The following is a 16,486-nucleotide window of genomic DNA, read 5'->3' on the forward strand; positions in this document are numbered from 1 at the left end:
CAAATACCCTTAAGATACACAGCCCCTACAACCACAACTCCTCATATCTTTTACGAACCAATCACATTATTTTAGTCACACAACTCGTTAAATATAACTTACGCAGCTTTTTCTTCCGTCAAATCAATTACACACGATAGGATAGCTTGATACCACAATCTTCTCAAATAAATACTATTACTACCAGGTTTGCAATAGATAGGAACTTCATTTTACCCGATATATATAATAATTATGGCAAGCAGGGCGCCCATTTTTCATCTATCACATTCTGGAACACACTAACATTAGATATAGATACTTTTAAAATTCACCAATTCAAGAAACTAAAAAAATACATTTTGTCGAATGCTGATGCCTAGTTCATTCTCACAACCATTCTTTTCCAGGGTGTTTTCAATTCATTTAATTGTCATACCATCAGGTTTCTGTTTGATTTCCTTGCCATGCATATATATTCGAGTTTGCAAATTATGCTTTGTACGTCATTTCACTTACGCCGTTAATTTAATATTCAACGAGATTATGCTACAGCGTTCTTTTGTTTTAGTTATTCATGCACACTTAGTTCCTCAATCATGCTATTCATACTAAGACCTGTAACTCTTCCATGTTAACGATTTCTTGTAAGTGCTGTAATCTGTGTTTTATCACGTTTAGTTTGTAAAGGAGGTCCCATTGCAGTCTTTGACTTCGGGACCACCTTCTGTATATTAACATCTTGTAATCCTTGTAGTCATCCCAATAAAGAGATTCTGATTCTGATTCTGAATAGTAACTTGAATCATACACTAAGTCATTTTTGTTTCAGAATATTTCAGCACCCGTGTCGAAACTCCTGAAAAATTTAGTAGTCATGCAAGAACTTGCACGTACCGGTGGTCTGTAGTTTTGTTCGTCTTCTTCACTCATATGTCGCGATAGGATAACATCGTATCCTGTCCATATTTTGAACTTGTGGTAGCTTGCTGAAAATACAGGAATATAGAGCCACAATTAGGTTAATCTCATATTGGCTTCATGAACGAGCTTTCGTTATCACTACCCAATGTCTCGATTAGGGCAGGGAGCCCTCTACCAATGTTGGCATGAGGCACATTACGCTATCGCCTTTTCCAGGTTGGCCCGTTTATCCAGGTTTCCTAGGCATCCTGCATTGAGCATGCATTGCCTGATGAAGGAACCTGAATAGAAGACCGTGCTTCGATAGCCTATATTCCAACCTGGCAACAGAGATGATGGACGGCCAGACATGCAACTATCAGTGCGGAATACTATAATCTGCCGCCCAGTCTTGCACAAGCTGCCACTTGGGGCCCAACACTACTGCTGGCATGATGCACATAGGCTACTGCCTCTACCAGGTTGGTTATATGCATTGTTGTTCCGGCTTTGAGAGCGCTGCCAGGTGCCTTTCACTAGTGTAATGCCCCAGTGATTGGTAATGTATTTTGGTTCGCAACAAAAGTTATGCTGTGCTCGGTATAAACTACTTTTGATTCTATCAGACAACCTTTAGGAAAATAGAGGATCAGATAGCGACTGCATGCTTCCTAAGGTCTTTGAAGTAGCCAAAATAGTTGAAGCCGCTGAAAGCAACATTATTAAATATTTACAGGCCATTAAACACTGACAGGCATCCGCTGACGCCGAACTTCAATAGCTTGCAGCCTGATTCATTATGTTAAGCTTGAAACTGTTACGTTAAAGGATAACCAAGGCACCATTCCATCGGTATCTTGAGCTGCTGCGCAAAATTTTTGGAGGAGCTGAGTATTCATTAAGCTTCACTGTGACGACCGAGAGCTTCAACGATCTAAGCTAATATTATTTGGCATTGCTGATAGCTCACCCAAAACTTGGTCTGAGGGCAGAGTAGTTGACTTTTGCTCAAGTTATCTAGGACTGCGTTAGTCACTACTTATAACACAAATTCAGACCTGTAATCATAAAGTTCACGTTTTTCAAGGAAAAGCCGCGCATAATAGAAAAAGGGTTCGAATTAAACGCACTGCATACGCCCTACAAGAAGACCTTTTCTCTCCAAATGTGCACCGCAAGGAAAGGGGTGCTCGATTACACAAAATCTCAAAACACAGTGCCTGTGTTGTGTCCTTTCTTCTGTCCTAGTCGTTTGCACTGTGCAGTCGTGTTGATAATAAAAACGCCACTTTGCAACTTGACATTGACAGGCTATGAATATATAATTTACTATACGTGTTCGATGCCGCTTAAGACACTGTTAAATTAACTTAAAATAACTTGTGTGACTTTCGAAAGTTGCGGCTTCTACGCTCCACGGGCCGTCCACACGTATAAGCAACATAAGAGATTTTTCTGTGCCCTACAGTAACATACACTGTGCCCACATGATACCAAAAATATGGAACTTTGTTCGCATTTAGATTGCAACATACGGCTACGAACCGGGTATCTTTGACTTTGAGATCTTGTATGATTCTATTGACCAAGTAGTATATCGCAAAATAGATCAATCAGCAAAAAAGCGCTTTCTTCTTTGAAATCAGCAGTATACTGGAAATACTATGGGTCTGCGTTTCGTCACTGCCTTACAAGTGGCTTTTCTGGGCTTAGCGGATTCTTACGCTACCTTCCTTTCCTATCTGCAAGGTAACCATGCCATAATCAGAAATAAACTCTCAAAAGCGAATATCAACCTCATCGGTGATTTCAGTTATCCGGATGATGACTGCACAGATGTAGCCTCCTGCTAAATTAGCACTTGTGACTGCATTCAATTTTCATGAGGTTTTTCACTCAATCAATTACTGGACTGCGCTACACATCATCATAACATTTTAGCCCACATCCTTACATCGGATCGAGATACTGTCACCCATATATCCCGTGACTCTGGTTGCAGTGACCCTTCTCTCGTGCCTGCCGAGTTCACAATATATCACTCTTCCCTTGCTCTTGCACAAAAGCATTTGCTCAATTATTTCGAAAGCAACCTATGAAGCTTTTTAACAGGTTGTCTTACGCTTAAATCAAAGCTGTGGTTATTCAGTACACTGAAAGCAACTTTGCGTGTTGGTTAGATAACATAATGCTTCTACATATGGGTCAGCTTAGTATTATCAGCCGTTTTGTTTACTAGTACACTGTTACGCCTGAACTATACGGTGCCAGTGGACAATGCTGTATTACTGCAGGCACGCTAGAACAGCTTGGCTATGCACAAACTACCCTTTACATTGCACTTAAATTACGTTGGTGTAGATTTGCTGTCACAATGTGCTTATAAGCATAACTATCGAGCATTCAAAAAGTGTTTGAAATGTAAGGGTGGAAGCTCAGGTTGGCAGGTTTGACGTTTTACATTCGTAATGCAAGGGTACATCGATGAACAGGAAGGATACCACACAAATCCTCGCGTTGTGACCTCACATTCACAATGCAAGAAGCTTTTTGTGGTTTTTAGCTATAAGCATGTGAAGCAATCTGTAAATTCAAAACTGTAATAAGTAAACAGAGACACAATGAAAAGCACCATAACACTAAGGTGTACACATTTTTTTGTCTCATCTATGTGGTGCAGGTCAAATATGTATACACGCTATTTGTAGCTGAAGACAGCATGCATTTCACATTTAGAGCTCAGAATGTTCAACGGAAATTATTTTTAATGTGTCAGATATATATATAGTACCTAGTACAATGCTTTGAACACAGATAGCTATGTTTGGCACAATTTGAGTAGCACATTCATAAGGGACTACTACATGCAAAGTCCGTTTTGTACCTCTTTGATATTCTACAATCTGACACAGAATTACAGACTGGAATTTTCCTTTGTCAATATTTAAAAGGAAAACAGGCTTTTGGCATCACAGGTCTCAATCTTCCACACAGGGAACTTATTGCATGTTCTGAATGTGCATTATTTGCCGATGGTATATCTTCTAATGTGAAAATAGTTTGTTCGACATAATTTTACCTGTATATTTTTGAACTTACCCACAAGTCCTCTGCCCTACTTGTATATACCTCCTTCAGTACTGCTATCTGTGTTGTGCCTTCATTAGCGCAGCAAATGTTGTGAAAGCTGTTAATTCATAAAGTAGGAGGCCTATACAATATAAACAAGAAATTCGAAGGCAAGGAAATCACGACAAACCAGCTCAGACGGTGGCACTATTCTACTTGTTTTCGCTTGCGATAGCACAACTGTTCCCGCTTGTGCTGCTGAATGGTTGTGACCGATATGCTCGCGAAGGTTTGGGTGATTCACATTTCAAAGGATGGGTAACTGTTACATACGTGCAACATATTCCTCTACCTATATCAATGACTTAACTATATGTGGCAGGTTTAGCTATGTGATTATTGGTGTAGCTGAAGTGATGTATAACACATAGTTTCCGCATACTACCCGATTGGCGAAAAACATGCAGGAATTAGTCTTTGAGCTATTGGTTCAGCGGCGGATTTCCACTAAATTGACTGTTGAAGAGGCAGATTTGACTTCATCGAAAAGAACATGTGAAAATTAGCGTAGAACTCATGACGCCAAATACAGTCACCATGTGTGACTGAACGACAACAATGAACAGAGGAATTCACCTCACTAGTATACAAAGAATTGCAGCTGCATTCATTATTTCACTGCTGGTATACTAAACACAAACTTTTATATGAGATGTTTGAATGGCATAATCAACAAGATCCCTCTAAGAAGCTATGGAAAAAGCTAAATAAAAAGCTGCTACCTCAGGTACTGCATTAGTCTAAAATATGCACTCTCACATGCAGTGGATACAGTTCCTAAATTGGTTTACATACAGGTATGAAATGTTGTAACTGCACCATCTGATAAAATTTCAATAAGATCAACTGAATATCACACAGAACATCTTTAATGGGTATAGTTGGTGCAATGTGCCTTATATTAGAAGTTGTACTGTTTTATTCACATACATATGCACGTAAATGCAAGGTACACACACAGATATGTTTACGTGTTACTGTGTGCATCAAATGAACACACCACTTATACAAGCCATAAAGACAAATAATTTTTTCGTACCAGCCTAATTCCTATTAGCTACGCAGATATATTTTTTTTCACATGCAGTAACTAAACTCCGTGCATAAGTTAAGCTGATGTTGCTAATCTAAGCTAGACATGGATGTCATGTCCAGAATATGATAAAATAAATAAGTGACCATGTGTATGGGCCTAAAATTGATGGTTTGAAAATATCTTATCTGGCTGGGTAATAAATTTCAGTCAAAAAAGAACAATTCTGCACACTGCCAAAGCAGTACGGCTAACATAATATAGGGAGCAGACACTCTGTCGGCAGAGTCACTTGAATATTGTGCCAGGAGTTCGTCCTCATTGGCTGGCTTCGATCACATCGCTAATGCTGATATAACTGTGAAAATTTGTGTTCAGGATAAACTCACAGCAACCAATAGGCCCGCTTTATATTGTGATAGCAGCTGACTTCACAGGGGCAATGCACTGTGGCCATGAACATGCTAAAGAATGACAAGAGGCGAGTTCCCCTTTTCCATAGTCTGGCAGCGTTGCTAAAATGGTTCAGTTATGAGTGGAACCGTGGTTTCTGCAAAATAAAGATCAGTCAGATAGCCACTTATAGCGTCCAGCATCCTACACTCACGAATGATAGGTGGCAGTAAGCTTACTGGCACATGGAAGTGCACCAGAAAAACATTTAATGGATATACTTTGCAGGCCCAAGTCAGTTTAATGCACATTATGTGCTAATGACTGTTGGCAGAATGAACACGAGCAAAGAAAATAAAGCACTTATAAGGCACATAATGCTGGTACTTTGCTACTGTTCGCTTTAAACTGAAGGCTCATGCCAAAACAGGTGACACGAACCAGATAATCAAATAGGGTGGATATACAAAGTAATGGCAAACTTTCGCTTACCCAATTCTGCCTGCACGAGTAACATGACCATAGCTAGCCAGTGAGGAAGACCGCTAGGCAAAATTTCATTCAAGAATTTATGCTGGCTGCTAGCTGAATATCACGTATCACCGTACCTGTGACACTTACTTGTTACTACTCGTCTTACGTGTTCATTTTTACATTCACATTGCTTTTCTTTAGCAAACGTAAAAGTTTTACATAATAAGGAAGTATCCAGTTCTTACCTCTAACATATTCATCTACCATGCCACTGCTGTCTCGACAAACAGACTGTGCTTAGTCACTAGTAAAAAAAAGCAGTTCGGACTTTTGGCTTAGTAAGCCGCTTGCATCACAAAACATAAAGCAATTTACTTCGTGAAATCTAGATATTCGTGTTCTTCACATTAATGTCCACATTGTGAAAATTAAGCCTGCCAGAAATTTGCATTCATAGCATTAGTGCTCTCAGGTGCGTCCACATTTTACGACAGCACTGAACGTCTTGACGTATGCAATTATTATGATGTTTCCTAATTTCCCCTCACCGATAGAAGCAGCTTAAACCGTGCAGTAACAACTTTTGAAACAAACGATAGATGTACGAAGCAGAAAAGGCCGGTGTCATAGGGCTTATCTGTAAGGGTATTAAATATGAAAACGCGATCGGCAACACTTCTGCACAGTTCACTTCTGAGCACACGCACATCTCGTAGAACGAGCACTTCTACACTCAGCAACGCTGCGACAGATTTCGTAACACATTTCGGACATTTCGGACACATTTCGTAACAGCAAGAACACAGCTCGAACGTCGCGGTCATTTCGGCGCGTCGCAGCCGGCAAAACGGCTGACACGCAGTATAGCACACGCGGAATGGCAGCGATAACAAGGCGATAAAGACTTATCACTACTGATCTGACAGTTTCGAAGGGCTGGCGTTCACCACGTCGCGGCAACAAACCGCACACACATAACAGATACCAATCGCGTACGCTGGGTGCGCCGATCGAAACTAGTTATTTCGCCACGCACTGAACATGTGCCCTGCTCAGAATGCACGTATATGTGATGGAATTCTCTTTTGCGACGCGCACTCGACGCATGCAACAAAATATGACGAAGTCGACGGCTTCAGATATTTCTTCCGACGCTCTCGTAAACACAACACACTTCCTGCACTCCGTCTGTGTCTGTCGGCGCTCGCACGCCCTGCGGACGCCTGGAAGGGTGCACCGGTTTGCTGCCTTCGGTCACTATTTCCGTGGGTGCGAAATAACTGTAGTAAAAATCATAAGAAGGAGAAAAATAGATTGTTTCTGACGGGGCTGTAGCTTAGCCTTTGCGTCCCCGCTGCGCTTCGCTTCGAGCAAGCGCCATGTTTGCTGTGACGACACTGACGCCGTCCGCCTCGGATCAGTCAATGAGAGACGAGCAGGTGTGCGGACGGGAAAGGTGCGACCGCTCTTCTCTCTCGGCTAGAGAGCCATCGGCACGCGGGCGGACGAGGGCGGAACGGACGGGCGCATTGACCATGTATGGACCCTAACGCCACCGCTCCCCGCCGCCCCCAACCTCGCCGCTTTTCCTCGCCAAACCGACAGACGGAACACTAGGCCATCCAGCTCTTGGAGGTAGTGCTACATCGCGTTCGTCCTGTCCAAATCCTCCGTTGACGCTCCTCACCAACACGAACCTAATTGAAGTAGACGTAGATGGTGTTCCGTTGACGGCGTTAATTGATACTGGAGCCCAAGTATTCATAATGAGTGCTAACCTATATCGCCGCCTCAAAAAAGTTCTCACGCCTGCCATCACTCGAGCCGTACGCGTCGCCAATGGCGCCACTGTTGCCGTCAGGGGTATGTGCACTGCTCGCATAGGAATTGCTTGCTGCCAAGTTCCAGTCATGTTCACCGTGCTGTCCAATTGACCTCATGACCTAATCTTCGGGCTCGACTCTCTGACGACGCATTCTACCCTCATCGACTGTTCCACCGGTACGCTCTGCCTCGAGCTTCCTCTTCTTTCAGACGTTCGCCCCGAGCAACCGAACACCCTCTGCACTACAGCATTTGTTCGCTTACCTCCACAAGCCCTAACCTCAGTCGAATCGGTCACAACGACAACCGTGCCTGATGGCGACTATGTCGTCGCACCTATTCATGATGTCCTCCTGGCGAGTTACATCTCTGTGCCACACTCCGTCCTAACCCTTGCCGCTAATCGGATGTGCCTCCTTGTTATCAATTTTGGCTTGACGAAGCAAGGGTTAGATGAAGGTATAGCGGTGGCCACAGTCCGGTCAGTAACAGACGATCACGTGACTGCTTTTGCAACCGACGCGTCTCCATATCCTCCTGTTTACCCGCAGAATGCCTCGAACCTCGACGGCCCATTACGTCCCATGGTTGCTCCGGACCTCGCACCTGACCAAGCAGCCGCCCTATATCGCCTTTTGCTTTCCAACCGCAACATATTTGACACTGACAATAGACCACTTGGTCAGACGTCCCTTGTTAAGCATTGGATAAACACTGGTGGTGCTGGTCCCATTCACCGCCGACCGTATCGTGTGTGCACGGCAGAGTGGCACGTTATTAAGCAGGAAATAAACTAGATGCTTGCCAGAGGCATTGTTGAGTCCCCGTCGAGTCCTTGGGCGTCGCCTGTCGTGCTCGTCAAAAAGAAAGATGGCACGTGGCGTTTCTGCGTTGATTACCGCCACCTAAACGGAATCACTTAAAAGGACGTTTGCCCTTGACCACGAATCGACGGCGCTCTTGACTGCCTTCACGGTGCCAAATACTTTTCGTCCATCGACCTTCGATCTGGTTATTGGCAGATTTCCATCGATGAGCAAGACAAAGAAAAGACCGCTTTCGTGAATACGATGGCCTCTACCAATTCAAGGTTATGCCGTTCGGCTTATGCAATGCCCCCGCCACGTTCGAACGGATGATGGACTCTCTGCTTCAAGGTTTCAAATAGGCAACTTGCCTTTGTTACCTCGGCTACTTCCTTGTGTTTTCTCCTACATTTGAGACGCACCTTGAGCGCGTCGCAGCTATCCTTGACGTCTTCCTTGCGGAAGACGTCAAGGATAGCTGCCAATTAAACTAATCGAAGTGCCACTTCTGGCGCCGATATATTATAGTGCTAGACCATCTCCTCGATGCTTCCGGCGTACTAGCCGACCCGGAGAAGGTTTGAGCAGTACGGATTTTCCTTAACCTCAGTCTGTCAAAGACATCAGGAGCTTTTTGGGGCTCTGCTCTTATTTCAGGCGGTTCGTGATAGATTTCCCAGCAATCGCTCGACCACTCATTGAACTTCTGAAGAAAGACGTGCCTTTATTGTGGGGTCCCCCTCAGGCTGCCGCATTTTCACGCCTTATCGCGATTCTCACCAATCCATCGGTCTTGGGCCACTTTGACCCGTCCGCACCAACAGAGGTCCGAACCGATGCCAGTGGTTATGGGATCGGCGCCGGCTTATCGCAAAGCAAACACGGACACGACCACGTTATAGCCTTTAATAGCCGGATCCTTAAAAATTTTGAGCGCAACTATTCGATTACCGAACGCGAATGTCTTGCTCTCGTCTGCGCTGTTTCAATGTTCCGCCCATATTTATATGGCAAGAACTTTTGATCTATTCCAAGACCATCATGCGCTCTGTTGGCTTTCGTCACTCAAGGATCCTACTGGCCGGCTCGGTCGCCGGACCCTCCGACTACAACAATGTCCCTACACAGTAACTTACAAGTTAGGATGCCAACAGGGCGCAGATTGCCTCTGTCACCACGCAGTCGAAGACGCGACCTCTACGTCTGATACTGACGCCGACCCTTGTGTTCTCTCTGTTTTTCCACTGCTCCATGTCGCCGATGAGCAGCGCCGTGACCAGTCCTTGCGTTTTATGATTGAGTGCCTGGAATTGTCACTCGCCGACAGTTCCCTTCGCTTATTCACACTTCAAGATGGCGTACGCTGCCGCCACAGCGTTCACCCCGACGGCCCTGCATTACTCCTTGTGATCCCTAAACACCTTAGATCGGCTGTTCTCCACGAACTTCACGACGTCCCCACTGCCGGTCACGTGAGTGGGTCACGTGCCTACGACCGGATCCGCTACGCTTCTTTTGGCCATGGCTAGCTCGCTCCGTTCGAAGATACGTAGCTGCGTGTGAGAAATGCCAGCGACGCAAGACACCATCGACGCTTCCTGCTGGGTACCTTCAACCACTCGACCTTCCCGAGGAACAATTCTTTCAGGTTGGTTTGGACTTACTTGGCCCTTTTCCACCTTCTAGCTTTGGGAACAGGTGGATCGTTGTGGCCACGGATTGCGCCACGCGCTACGCCATCAGCGAGCGCTTGCTACAAGCTGCGCCACAGATGTCGCCGATTTTCTTCTACGTGACGTGATTTTATTACATGGACCTCCGCGACAACTTCTCAAAGACCGTGGCCGGACATGCTTATCAACAGTTATCGCGGACATTCTGCAGTCCTGTACCACGAGGCACAAGCTATCCACGTCATGCCCTCCGCACATAAATGGCTTCACGGAGCGTCTTAATCGCAGTCTCAGAGACATGCTCGCGAAATATATGTCTTCAGACCACACTGTCTGGGACCTCGCTCTACCGTCACATTTGCTTATAATTCCTCGCGCCACGATACAGCCGGTTATTCTACATTTTTCCTTCTGTTCGGCGGAGAACCAGCACTGCCCCTCGACAAAACCCTCCCTGTTGACGCGGCGCCAACCAATGAATATGCACTTGACGCCATCGCCCGCTGTGTCCCCGCAAGGGAAATTGCCCGTGACCGCCTTCTGAAATTCCAAGAGAGTCAAAGGTGTTTGTGCGACCGGCGACACCGAGACGTGCACTTCCCGCTTGGCTCTTTGGTGCTTCTATGGTCTCCGTCGCGTCAGGTCCGCCTTTCAGAAAAACTGCTGTCTCATTACGCAGGCCCATACCAAGTGCTTCGTACCGTGACTCCCGTCGCCTACGAGACCGCCCCTGACGCCCCGTCTGCTTCCCAGTCCAGTGATATCGTGCACGTCACACGACTGAAGCAGTATCACCCTCCCAGTGATCATATTTAGACGCTTCGGGACGTCGCTTCTGCCGCCGGGGGATTATGCTACACGCGTGTGGCATTTGATTGTTTGAACGAGGCGCGTAGGTGTCATCACTCGTGAAAAGAGAAGGAAGAACGAAATGGGCTCGCGTGGTGAATCTAACCGGTGAGCGCTGCAACCGCTTTCGTAAATATAACCTGTAAATAGTTGCTCTTCTTTCTTACTCGTCGTTCGCGTAAAAATATAAACGTTTTATTTTACGTTATTTACACAGGCTGTGGATATGGAAGCTCAATCCATGCAGGAACACTTTAAATGTCTGAGCTCAATACATGTTTAAGCACAGATCAGTACACGCGAGGGCGCACATGCCCGCAGACATCAGGACACACCACTGCACCAAAAGTTTTCGCTTGTAAAGTTCATTTCTATAGGTGACAAGACTACGGAATCTGATGACTGTTTCTCAGCCAATCCCAACTGTCGACCTCGTGGGCGACCTCGTCTAAAGCAACCAAGGAATGCCCATCCCCATTTTGAGACGTAATAGCACACGCAACTGATTACCGAGATAAAAGACAAAAATGCAACTGCTCTCCACTAGCAACACAATCTTGGAATTAAACAGGTGAATGTCTGTTGTATAGAATCACTGAAAGCACAATAAAGCCCTACGGTGGCAGCAACAAATTATATAGACGACCACCACTTATACCACGCGCGCCATTTTCCATCTGGAAACCAGTTTTGACGACGCAGGAAATTGTTCTCGTCGCAATAATCTAATTTTTGAATGGCGTCGAACAACCTAACGCACATAAATTTAATACCCAGGTAGAGCAAACATTAATAAGACACTGTGGGCAGCGCCTCCACATAGCCGCAGAGGAAAAGGACATAGAACGAGCACACCAATCGCCTCGGCCGCCGGTCCATTAGCGAATGCGTCCTATAATTGTAAGGTTCGCATTCTTTAAAATACAGCAATTAATACTGTCAAGCGGCCGCAAGCTGCAAGGAACTCTCTACAGCATTGGTGGGCGTACAGGGGGTTGCAGCAGGTACGCACGCGAGCACAAGTAAAAGGAACTGACAAGACAACGCTGGACTTACAACTGGTAAGTCCAACAGTTGTAAGTCCAGCGCTGCGCTGTCCGTTTCTTTTACTTGTGCTCGCGTCCATACTTGCTAGAACTCCCTATACGTTCACCATGCACCAACTGGCCCAGCAAGCCACACTACTAAGCATTGGTTAACATTTTTCTCGCCCTGTACAACGTGCTAGGAAGCATCTTATTGCCTATGCCAAGACGAAATCGGCACCATTTACGTCATGCAACAAAACTTTGTTCCTCGGAACAAAACTCTGCCCCTACGACGAGGCCTCAGTAAAGGAAACGCAGTAGCAACTGCTCGGTTGTAAAACATCATGCAGACACCGCCGTCCACGCCAGTATATCAGTTTCTACAATCTATACTGACGCGCACAGTCTCCTCGCCACACGTGAGCTATTATATAGTCTAGCCACTTCATCCGGATGAGATATAGTAATATTTACGGAAAAGTGGCTTACAGATGATTTGTCTGACATCCAGGTCTTGGAAGACTTACCCGGGTTTAGTATCTTCCGTTAAAAATCTTTAACAAATGCGGGGAGGCGACGTTCTTATTGCTGTGAGTGACCCGCTACATTGTTCTTTCATCGACAGTTCATCTGGCCCCGAAATATTATGGCAGATTTTCTGTGTTCCACCCCAAGCTATTCTGCAAGGTGTTTGCTACCGGCCGCCAAGTAATAACCCAAACCTCACCAGTAAGATTAATAAAATGATAGCAGTCATCTCACGAGCTAACATAGGAGCCTCCATATTTTATTATTTGGCGAGTTCAAGGATCTTCGCATTGACTAGAGTACTCGCTCACCTTGAGGCGCAACCCGCCCAGAAAAAGATTTTCATGACGCTTGCCTTAATTTCAACCTAACCCAATTACTCACTACGCCAACGCGAGTCACAGTGCGCACACCCGCCGTGGTTGCTTAGTGGCTATTGTGTTGGGCTGCTAAGCACGAGGACGCGGGATCGAATCCCGGCCACGGCGGCAGCATTTCGATGGAGCAAAATGCGAATACACCCGTGTATTTGGACTTAGGTGCACGTTAAAGAACCACCAGGTGGTCCGAATTTACGGAGAGCCCCACTACGGCGTGGTTCATTATTAGATCGTGGTTTCGGCACGTAAAACCCTATAATTTATTTTTTTAGTGACAGCGGGCAGTGCAAGCGTCTTGGACTTGATATTGTTAAGGCGCAACCATGGGTGCCGCCAGTTAGAAAACGATTTGACGCGTCGAGGTGGAATCGGTCTCGACAGCCACCTTGTTCATATATCGTTGTCACTTTCGTAAATATTGTAAATACATCTTCATATGTCACTTCTGCAACGTAAAAAATTGGTGAGAGGTGCGAGGTACCCACGAGAAACAATACCGGAGCTCCGCACTAGTCGTCCCTTCGGACGGGACATCATGACTGACGAAACAGGCCCCAATATGCCGCGGCCCATAACAACGCCTGCGGCTCCGACGGTTGTGCTGGCTCAGCCGCGGAATGCAGGAACGTTCTGCGGCACCGACCACCTTGACGCGGAAGGCTGGATTGCCACGTATGAGGGTGTAAGTGTCCACAACAAATGGGTTCCCACAATTATGTTGGCTAACTTGGTCTTCCATCTACAAGCCGCGGCGAAGGTGTGGCATGGTAACCACGAGGAGGAGCTTAACTACAGAGAGACGTGCAAATAGACGCTGAGGGACTTGTTCAGCCGTTCCGCCGGGTACCCCGCGCCCAGATATCCACAGAATGATACATCTCTTACATCCAGAACGTGCTGGCTCTGTGCCGTAAGGCCGACAACGATATGGTTGAGTCAGACAAGGTTGGGCATGCACTGAAGGGCATCGCTGACGATGCTTTCAACTTGATCAGGTGCAAAAATTGTGAAACGGTACAGGACATCATAAAAGAGTGTTAAGGTTCCGAGCAGGCCAAGAGCCGCCGCACAACTGCCGTGGTTGCTCAATGGCTATGATGTTGGGCTGCTGAGCAAAAGGTCGCGGGATCGAATCCCGGCCACGGCAGCCGCATTTCGATGAGTGCGAATTGCGAAAACACCTGTGTACTTAGGTGCAAGTTAATGAACCCCAGGTGGTTGAAATTGCCGCAGTCCACCACTACGGCGTGCCTCGTAATAAGAAAGCGGTTTTGGCACGTTAAACCGCATATTTTTTTTTAAGGGCCGCCGCATTGCAACGCCGTTAGCAAGTCTGCCGAACAGAGCTGTGACATCCTCTTGTGACGACAGGCTAGGAGTGCAGCGACCATCGTCATCAGATGACCTGACACGGATAGTGTGGCGAGAACTTGAAGTCATGGCTCCTGTAGTCCTTTTTCCCCGCCCCAGTGATTCGAATAGCTTGTTCACAGCACCATTTGTGCAGGCAACAGTCCGCGGAGAACTCGATCCACTCGAGTAGTTAACCGAAGACGATCGGCCAATTTGTTTTTCGTGCCGGCGTATCGGTCATGTTGGCCGCCATCGTAACAACCGTACTGTCTACGCCCCCTCTGCAGCCACCATTCACCAGTTATTATCGCCCTGAATAGAGCGGGCGTCGTTACCAGCCTCCATTAGCACCACAACAGCCAAACAATCATGCTCGTGCTCCTTGGAACAGTCCCTCGTCGTCATTCTGACGTCTCCATTTCCGTTCACCACCAGTTCGTCGACAATCTTTCCTATCGCCGCAGGCTCGTAGCCCACCGTCTCCGATGCAGTCCGACAGCCGTCGCCAAAAAACAAAGCAATGCAGCTCCAAGAGGTGACCCTGCATTGACGACTCGGCCGCGAAAACGCCCTGATCATTTTTCCCACCAAACAGAACTTCATGATCGTTTCAGTCACTGGCGTCAGTGTCCCAGCACTCATTGACACTGGCGCGCGCGTATCCGTGATGAGTGCCCAATTGCGCCGACGCCTGAACAAAGTTCTCGCACCCACTGTTCTCGCACGCGCCCTCCGCATCACCGATGAAGGAACGCCTACCATGCTTGGTATGTGCAACGCTCGCATCGGCATAACGGGGCGTCTAAAGGCTGTGTTGCAATGTCCTTACGACCTTATACTCGGATTAGACTTTTTAGGGTCCCATGCAGCCCTATTTGATTGCGCGTCTAGTGTCATTCAACTTGAACTGTCCCACGGCTGCTATAATCCACAGGTCACATAACCACGATCATGCTCTCACGAAGACATTCTCCTGTCGCCTCAAGCCACTACGTACGTCACTATACTGTCTCACTCGTCTCTTCCTGACGGCGTCTATGTACTATGTCCCACCGGTGACATACTTTTTGAAAGAAATTTCGTCGTTCCTTATAATATGCTCACTGTTACAGGCAACCAGGCTTCGCTCCCTCTCCTTAATTTTATCTGCTCAGCTCAAATTCCTCATGTAAAGACATGTCTTTAGGCTACATTTGCCTGTGAGATACCGATACCGGCTCCTGACGCTGAAATTTCGTGGCCCTCTAGGGGAACCTCCGACACACCGACTCTTACAGAGGAACTTAGAAATATGATTGCACCCGATCTTCTTCCAGCACAAGCTGCTGACCTCCACCGTCTCTTGGAAACCTGCCTCGACATTTTTGACCTTGAAGGGAGCACTTTAGCCCAGACATCGGTGGGCACTCGTCGTATTTACACTGGAGACGCCAATCCGGTACGCCACCGGATTGTGTTTCACGTGATCACTGTGTTTCACATGCTGAACGACAATACAACGAGAAGTCGATAAGGTGTGGACTAAAGGCATTATCGAGACATCTTGCAGCTAGTGGGCGTCCCCTGTGGTCCTTGTCAAGAAGAAGCACGGCAGTTGGCAATTTTGTGTGGATTTCAGACACCTGAACAAAATCCCCCGCAAGGATGCCTACCCCTTGGCGCGTATTGATGACGCCTTGAAATGCTTGCACGGAGCCGAGTACTTTTCATCGATAGATCTCCGATGATGGCTATTGGGAAACCTCGGTATATGACATGGACCGTGAGAAAACTGTCTTCCTAATACATGATGGCCTCCACCAATTCATAGTTATGCCGTTTGGCCTTTGTAGTGGCCGGCAACCTTCGACTGAATGTTGGAATCCTAACTTCGCGGCTCTAAATGGTCCACATGTCTGTGTTATCTAGGCGATGTCATAGACTTTTCACCAACTTTCACGAGTCATCTAAAAATATTTATTATGGGGTTTTACGTACTAAAACCACGATCTGATTATGACGCACACCGTAGTGGGCGACTCCGGAAATTGGGACCAGCTGAGGTTCTTTAACGTGCACTTAAATCTAAGTACCACGGATGTTTTCTCATTTCGCCGCCATCGAAATGCGACCGCGTGATCGGGATTAGATCCCG

The 16,486-nt window shown here is 46.5% G+C and overlaps 1 protein-coding gene across 1 annotated transcript in view; it reads right to left on the minus strand.

Moving 5' to 3' along the window:
* Nucleotides 1-16,486, minus strand: part of LOC142559401 (uncharacterized) — a 291,201-nt gene that overhangs the window by 86,480 nt on the left and 188,235 nt on the right. The window contains exon 4 of the mRNA XM_075671002.1: nucleotides 877-968. Within this exon, the coding sequence (XP_075527117.1) occupies nucleotides 877-968 (92 nt within the window). The remainder of the gene's footprint in view (nucleotides 1-876; nucleotides 969-16,486) is intronic.

This window comes from Dermacentor variabilis, chromosome 10 (assembly GCF_050947875.1).
Source record: "Dermacentor variabilis isolate Ectoservices chromosome 10, ASM5094787v1, whole genome shotgun sequence".
Taxonomy (NCBI): Eukaryota; Metazoa; Arthropoda; class Arachnida; order Ixodida; family Ixodidae; genus Dermacentor; species Dermacentor variabilis.